This window comes from Oryctolagus cuniculus, chromosome 20 (genome assembly GCF_051225735.1).
Source record: "Oryctolagus cuniculus isolate XC-2025 breed Fujian yellow rabbit chromosome 20, ASM5122573v1, whole genome shotgun sequence".
NCBI lineage: Eukaryota > Metazoa > Chordata > Mammalia > Lagomorpha > Leporidae > Oryctolagus > Oryctolagus cuniculus.
The window spans coordinates 54,317,088-54,325,301 of record NC_142886.1 but is presented as its reverse complement, the minus strand read 5'-3'; the positions used below and the strand labels follow the sequence as shown (position 1 = coordinate 54,325,301).

The 8,214-nt window shown below is 47.2% G+C and overlaps 1 gene segment (V, D, J or C); it reads left to right on the top strand.

The window, feature by feature from the left end:
* Nucleotides 1-2,065: 2,065 nt before the first annotated feature.
* LOC149120233 (immunoglobulin heavy variable 3-66-like) overlaps nt 2,066-8,214 on the top strand; it is a 45,683-nt gene continuing 39,534 nt past the window's right edge. Inside the window, 2 exon segments of the V gene segment in view lie at nt 2,066-2,111; nt 2,211-2,277. Coding sequence covers nt 2,066-2,111; nt 2,211-2,277 — 113 coding nt within the window.

Here is an 8,214-nt window from a genome sequence, read left to right as displayed (position 1 = left end):
GAGAGACTGAGACTGACAGTGATCTTCTAATTCCTGTGTCACTACCCCGATGGCTACAAAAGCTTCAGCTGGATGAGGCAACAGCCTGGTGCTTGGAATTCTGTCCATGTGTCGCATGGGAGTACTTGGAACCTCACCTACGGCCTCCCAGGGTGTGCTTAGCAGGAATCTGAAACTGGAACCAAACTATGACACAGCACTAAGTATCCTGACACGGGAGGCAGGAATCCCACAGGCTCACTCCAGTGCTGCTCCTGTCACCACCTTATCATCACTGCATGTACACAATTGATTTCTTCCCTTGGGATTCAGTTGTCTGTGTTCATTCAACATTAGCAAACAGGCTCCTAATCATATGTATAATTAATCTTCAATGTATTTTAAGTATCTATTTATTTTATTTTAAAGACAGTGTTATAGCAAGAGAGGAAGAGACCAACAGATGGAGGGAGAATTCCTTCCATTTGTTCACTTCCTGAATGGCTGCCAAAGGCTGGGGATGGCTGAGCCTAAAGTCAGGAGCCTGGAATTTCCTCCAGATTCCCACAGGGCTGGAAGGTGGCAAACCCTTGGGTCATGGTTGACAGTGATCACCATTGCACTTCCTACCTCTGTGAGTTCAACTTGTGGACTGCATATATAACTAATGTCACTTACTATGTGTCCACATGTACTTGCATTATTTCTTTTAGTTTGTATGCTCCAGGGAGACCCACATTTTCTAATGACAGAACAACCTCCTTCTTAATGCTGAATAGTATTCCATGTCCAAATGGGAAAGAATGCATTCACTGTTTTATGCACACTTGCTTTGTTTGAGACTGAAGTATTGTGAACAAAGCTGCAACCTGACAAAGGACTGTGGGTAAATTGTGACACAGTGACTTCTACCCAGTGCTTGACCTCAACTCAGAGTCATGATTACTAGACACAGGGAAGAGGGGGGAACAGGGGATGGCTGATACCAGGACACAAAGCACCACTCACAGGAAGGAATAATTCTGCCCACACCACAGTGGGCTGACTCAGTTCACCACAACACACGACAGGTTCCACAAATAACTAGAACTAATGCGTCCAGGCTGCCCAACTAAGAGTGATTGAAAGGAGGTGGAAATGTGCATGACAGTGAGTTGATCTGTGCCCATTTCTACTATGCACATTCCAATAGCACTCTATACCCCACTACCATGTACAGTGTTCTGTGTTCAGGAACAGTTTTAAACAGTTTAAACAGTTTTTAAACTTTAAGGCAATGGATGAATAAGGAAAAAACATAGTTAACCTTAAAAAATCCACTTGAGTATTTCATCTATTTAAAAGTGGGTAACAGGCATTAGGACAAAATTGGCTAAGTCCCCACTAGGGTCACCCGTGTTCCCATCAGAGAACTGACTGAGTCCAGCCTCACGGCTTCCCACACTTTTTCCTGATAATGCATCATGGGAAACTGTAGATGACACTACAAGCAAATGAGTCCCTACCACCGACATTGGAATTACAGACACAGTTTCTTGCTTCAGGGTTCAGAAAGACTGACTCCTAGGGGTCATAGGCATTTGGGATGTCTGGGGCTGTCAACTGAAAAGCAGAAATCTCCCATTGTCACCTTTGCTGTCCATCTCTACATTTCTGTATCTCTCACCCTTTCTCTCTCTATCACTGTCCAAATGTCTTTCATATAGATGATAAGGAACTAGTGGTTACTTAAATAAATGAGGGACATGATATTGCTAACACTGGATATGAGGGTAAACACATATTAAAATGAAACAAGGTCATTGCCTTCAACTTTTTGAAATTATGATACCATAAAAATTCATATGATCTGAATCATATCATTGCCATCACCGTACACCCTCAGGTCACCTAATTCTGCCCCAGGCCCTGTCCTGTCTGAGACGTCTGACCCCATGCCTGCTATATAGGGGCAGCACATGCAGATAGCCCTCCCTCTGCCCATGAAAACCAGCCCAGCCCTCACCCTGCAGCTCTGGCACAGGAGCTCCAGCCCCAGGACTCCCAGGTGTCCACTCAGTGATCGCACTCAACACAGACGCTCACCATGGAGACTGGGCTGCGCTGGCTTCTCCTGGTCACTGTGCTCAAAGGTAATGATGGAGAACGTGGGGCACTGAGTCTGGGAGAGGACGTGAGTGAGAGACACAGAGAGTGTGACAGCTTCCTGACCAGGACGTCTGTGTTTGCAGGTGTCCAGTGTCAGGAGCAGCTGAAGGAGTCCGGGGGTCGCCTGGTCACGCCTGGAGGAATCCTGACATTCACCTGCACAGCCTCTGGATGCGACATCAGTAGCTATGGAGTGAGCTGGGTCCGCCAGGCTCCAGGGAAGGGGCTCGAATGGATAAGATACATTAGTTATGGTGGTAGCGCATACTACGCGAGGTGGGCGAAAAGCCGATTCACCATCTCCAAAACCTCGAGCACGGTGGATCTGAAAATGACCCGTCTGACAGCCTCGGACACGGCCACCTATTTCTATGCCAGAGACACAGTGAGGGGCCCTCAGGCTGAGCCCAGACACAAACCTCCGTTCAGGGGCGCGCAACTCCACCAGGGGGCGCACGAGACGCACTGAGCCCAGATTCTGGTCCTGCACAGGCGCAGAGGGAGATGAAGCCCTGGTTTCCTGTCAGGGAACTGGGATTTCCTCTCCTGTAAAAGTTTTGAGGGAAGAATTCTACTTATATGATTCTGTCCCTCCCAACTTCAATGACGGGGAGAAAGTCTGATGTAAAAGGAAGAAGTCTTAAATGAACAATTTGGTTCATGGACAGCGACTGTTGCTTACCAGGGTCAGAGATGTGGGAATATTGAGGACACTATTGAGTCTCTTCCAACCTGACTCCTGACAGCACCCTCAGGGCACTGAAAGCTTTGGACAGTTTCAGTTTTCCCTCATAACCAGGGACAGCTGAGACAGGGCCGTTGATCTGTTAAACAGCAACTATTCCACTCAGCCCTCTCCTGCCACAACCAGCAAGTGTGCACTGAACCAACCTTTGACTTTACGTGTGGGTGATCCACACTCACTTTCTGCAGACTTTAACCCGACCTGCATTTCCCTTTTAATCCTGAAACAGTCTGTGGTCCCTGTGTGAACGTCACAGCACTCAGGGATGTACTGCAGCTCAGCTGTGTCTCAGGCTGGGCTTCTGCAGGCACCTGGGAAGCCTACAGGGACTTCCTCATCCTCTAGGTCCTGGGACCCTCCTGGGGGGCTCACTGCCAGAACTCCGAGGGGAAATGCCCTGGACATCAGCAGTGAAGGTCATTACTGAATGGAAAGTGTTGGGTGTGCACTTCCAACTGATCTGGTTCTGCTCCAGTGTTGTGGGACCTCCTGCACCTGCTGTGGTTCAGGGAGAGCAGAAAGTGGGACACACAGTGGTTGTGCACTCTGGGGCTGGAGTCCACATCACGGGGAGCTGTGTCTGTGGCTCCAGCATAATGCCCAGTGTCCTGAGGCTGGATCACAGCTGCAGGAATAGCCAGTCTTAGACCTTGTGTCCACAGTCCCTGCTCTTCACTCCATGCCATGCTGACTGGAGTTATCGCTCCACTTTAGTCTTTCATCTATTTAGAGAGGGAGACATCCATGCTGCATATCAGAGTGCTGGATGGAGTCCATTTACACGCTTTCCCATACTTGTACTGACAATGCACCCTGGAAGACAGTAGATGATGGATCTGTTAGGAGGCCCCATCACCAAGGTGGGAACACATGCATTTCCATGCTCCTGGGTTCCAGCTGCCAAGCCTTGAGTGCACTGCCTTCATTTATCATCTCCATAAAACATTGGCAAACACAACACCAGTATTCAGAGATCTGAATCTTCATGATTTCCCATTTTGGCCATTTCATTATCATAAATGTTTAATAAATAATATTTAATATAAAATATGAAGTACAACGATATGTGTTGAATAAATGAATGTATACTGAATGGAATAATGAATTCAGACTTATTGATATGTTTATCACAAAACCCACGTTTTTGCTGGTAGAATATCTTTTGTCTAATGTCTTGGAATTCTGCAGACACTGTATTCCCTTCACTGTTGTCACCATGCTGTACAGTAGATCCCTCAATGTGTGGATCCTGTGGGACTGAAACTCTGACCTTGCTCCATCGTCTCCTCTTTTCCCCCCAAGCACAGACGTTGGTCTTCACCATTGAATTTCTGGCTTGTTAGTTCATCCTTTTTATCCCATGTACGAAGCATCACATATTATTTGGCTTCTTGGCCTGGATATTTTAGCAGAGTGTACTTACCCTGACATATTATCCTTGGATATTATTCTCCAGGATCATCCATGTTATCCAAGATACCAGAATTTCTTCCTCTTTACTGCCTTATAAACTTCCTGTTAAAATATAACTCTGTCCATTTGTCCCATTATCCATCCTTCTTCAACGCTAATTTCACTGGATTATATGTGTGACCTCTTGAGAATGACGCTGCTTTAATTGAACATGGGACTGCAGAGCTGTTTGCCACAGTGACTGCACATCCTGTGGTCTCCTCCCTGGGATTTCATATTCCTTCTACCAGGAATGGTGTTGGAGGATCCTGTGATAATTCTATTTCTCAGCTTCTGATGTTTTCCGTGAAAGCTTTCCTAATTTACCTGACTCCAGCCTTTACCAGGTTATCTTCTCTCTCTTCCTGCACAACATGTGTCAGCTCTGGTATGTCTGGTGATACTCAGTCTAACAAAGGGATGGGATATCTCATTGTTTCTCCAACATGTACGTGCATGATGATCCCAGATTTAAAGCATTCTTGTACGTTTGCCTTTACATATTTTCTTTAAAAAATTACAGATATACTTTTACCTCTTTTAAAACTTGCATTTGTCCAAAAAGAAAAAGAGACAGAGACTGACAACAGTGATCTACTGAATCCTAGAGCACTTCCCAGATGCCCATAAAAGCTGGCATTTGGTAAGACCATAGCCAGGTGCATGGAATTCAGTCCAGGTCTCACACATGGGATTAACTCAGACTTCTCGTACTACCTCCCAGAGTGCACATTGGAGGAATCTGAAATTGCGACCTAAACTGGTACATAAACCTAAGCATCCGGATGTGGGAGGCAGGAATCCCACAGGTTAACTTCAATGCTGCTCCTGTCACCCACGTTGTCAGTCACTGCATTTGAAAAAATTGATTGCTTCCCCTGTGATTCAGTTCCATGAGTTCATTCAACATTTGGATCTAGGCTCCTAACCATATATATAGTTATCTTTCATTTATTTTAAAAATCTATCTATTTGATTTGAAAGGCAGTGTTATGGCAAGAGAGGAAGAGACCAACAGAGGGAGAGAGAAGCTTCCATCCACTGGTTTCCTTCCTGAATGGCTGCAAAGGCTGGGGAAGGGCAAGACTGTAGCCAGGAGCCTGGAACTTCCTCCAGTTTCCCACGAGGCTTGAAGGGGACACACACTTGAGTCATCGTTGACAGAGTTCCCTGGTCCATGAGCAGGGAGCTGGATTTGAAGTGCAGCAAGCAGGGTCTGAACCCATGCTGCTGAGTGATGCTGCATAGGGATGGCAGCTTAACCTGTGGGGCCAAATGTTGGACAACCCATGTGTGACCTGAAAATGCTTTCTCCCCATCTGTGGTTGTCTTTGGTTCTTCGATCACTCCCTTTGTTACACAGGAGCTCTGTAGTTGGGTCCATTATCTTTTGCCTATTTTTGCTTGGTTTCCTGTACATTGGAGATTATCAAAATACCATTGCCCAAACCAATGTCAGCTTGCTTTTGTCCAATGTTTTCCTCTAGAACCGTACTGTCTCAGGTCTTGCCTGTAAGGCATTCCTCAAGTTCACTCTGTTCTACATCTGGTGTGAGATGACCACATAACTGAATTATTTTCAGGTGCATTCAAGTGTCCCCAAGCCCAGGTAACAACAGGAAACCCATCCCCATCCTGTGCTTTTGTCACCGTGCATTCTAAGAACTCACATTCTCAGAACGTGTTCCTTTATTTCTAGGTTCTGTTCTGTCCCAGGGCTCTGGGTGTCTATGTTATCCCAGCGCCAGGCTTGATTTCAGCTCAGATGTGATGACCCCTCCTGCTTTGCTATTTTTCCTCAAGACCATTCAGCCATCATGAACCCTGTTTTTTCATGATAATTCTTGAAGTTGCTTCCTGGTCCTGTGAAGAATGTCAGGCTGTTTCACAGGAAATGCATTGAATCTGCAAATCACATTGTAGCTTGGCTATTTTAACAAGGTCATTCCCTCAAATCCATGACTACGTCATTTCAATTTACAGGTAATCTTCAGATTCCTTTTCACTTTTTAAATTATTATATATTATGGAAGTAGGAAGTAAGACCCCTATCTTACACCTTACATGAAAATCCACGCAAGATGGATTAAAGATTTAATCTATGACCCTACACCATCCAGTTATTAGAGAACATTTAGGAAACCCTGCAAGACACTGGCACAGGAATAGAATTTTTGGAAAAGACCTGAGACATAGGCAGTCAAAGACAAAATTAATAAATGGGATTATATCAAATTGAGAAGTCTCTGTATGGCAAAAGAAACACCCAGGTAATTGAGAGGTATCTGAGAGAATGTGCAAAATATTTGAAGCTATGCCACTGATAGGGATTAATAACCAGAATCTACAAAGAGATTAAGAAATCCCAAACAACAAAAACAACTGAGTTAAGAGATGGGCCAATAACTCAGACATTTTTCAAAAGAGGAAGTCCAAATGGCCAACAGACACCTGAAAAAATGTTCCGGATCACTAGCCATCAGGGCAAAGCCATCCAGCATGCAGTACCCCATAGGGAGGTGTATGGAGCAAAAAGGTTTCTTGAGCTCACAGCTGTAGAGGCTGGAAGTCCAGGATCAGACAGTGAGAATGTTGTGCCATCAGGCATCCTAATATTGTGAACACGGATGGGAGGGACCCCATCCCCACACAGGAAGTCAGACGAGACCAGGGCTGACTCTAGCAGCACTGTGCTCTGTGCAGAAGCTGGGGACCCAGGAGATCTACTGTGATCTCCTCCATAGCAGATTCCCCAGAAGTGAACAATCTATTTCTGTAAACATCCAGACCGTGCATCCCCTGCCAGTGCTATCACGTTGGGGCCATGCTCAGCACTGATGCTGTGAGGACAAACCACAACCACCCCCACAGGCTGCTCCCAGCATCCCGTGTGGCCCTGATAGGTGCACTGGAGACCTCAGCTTCCTCCATGAGGCCCTGACGTTGAATCCACTCATGTCATGGAGTCATCACTGGATGCACTCCCCAGAGACGATGTCATTCCACGTCTCCCAGGCACCTGTGCTAGTTTTACTCAGTGGTGGTCAGTGTGGAGGTTGCAAGGGGGCAAGGAGACCAGATCAGACCTCCTGACTCAGTGCTCTCCTGCAGGTACTGGTGCCCCAGCTGTGTGGCCCTTCCACCTGTCCTTACCTTGCTGCACAGCAGAGCCCACCCCTCCACCAGGTCCTCTCCCTCCTGCTGCTGGACCCTGTCCCCGACTGTCACTTCCCCACGTGCCATGCTTCTCCTCCCCAGTCCTCAGCTTTGGGGGTGGAGCCATCCCCTGAAGATGCAGACTTCTGTGTCTTGGGGGATCAGTGCTGGCACAGTGTCTGGGGTGGACTCTGCTCGATAACATTTTCTAAAGGATCCCACCAGGACATTGGTCATGATGGTTTCCTCCTGCAGGTGAATCACTTTCTTACTCAGTGGACACAGAGGAGCAGGGTCTGGGGTATTGAGGCTGAGGATGCTGTTCCTGCAGAGCCGTGAACAGAGCCAGCACTGCTTGGTGTGTGTTTGTGTGGTCGCTCCAACTGAGCAGCTGAAGGCTGCATGTTAGGTGGAACTTACCCTCCATACTTGATGCACGGAGCCTCCCATCATGCATGTAGGGACTTCACCACCCAGTGATCCCATTGAGAGGGGCTCTAGGGAGCGGACAAGGCCATGAGGGTTGCTGCCTGCATTGAAGGGAATACAACCCTTAGAAATATCCTTCAGACTGGCGCCGCGGCTCACTAGGCCTATCCTCCGCCTGCTGCGCCGGCACTCCGGGTTCTAGTCCCAGTTATGGCACCGGATTCTGTCCAGGTTGCTCCTCTTCCAGTCCAGCTCTCTGCTGTTGCCCGGGAAGGCAGTGGACGATGGCCCAAGTGCTTGGGTCC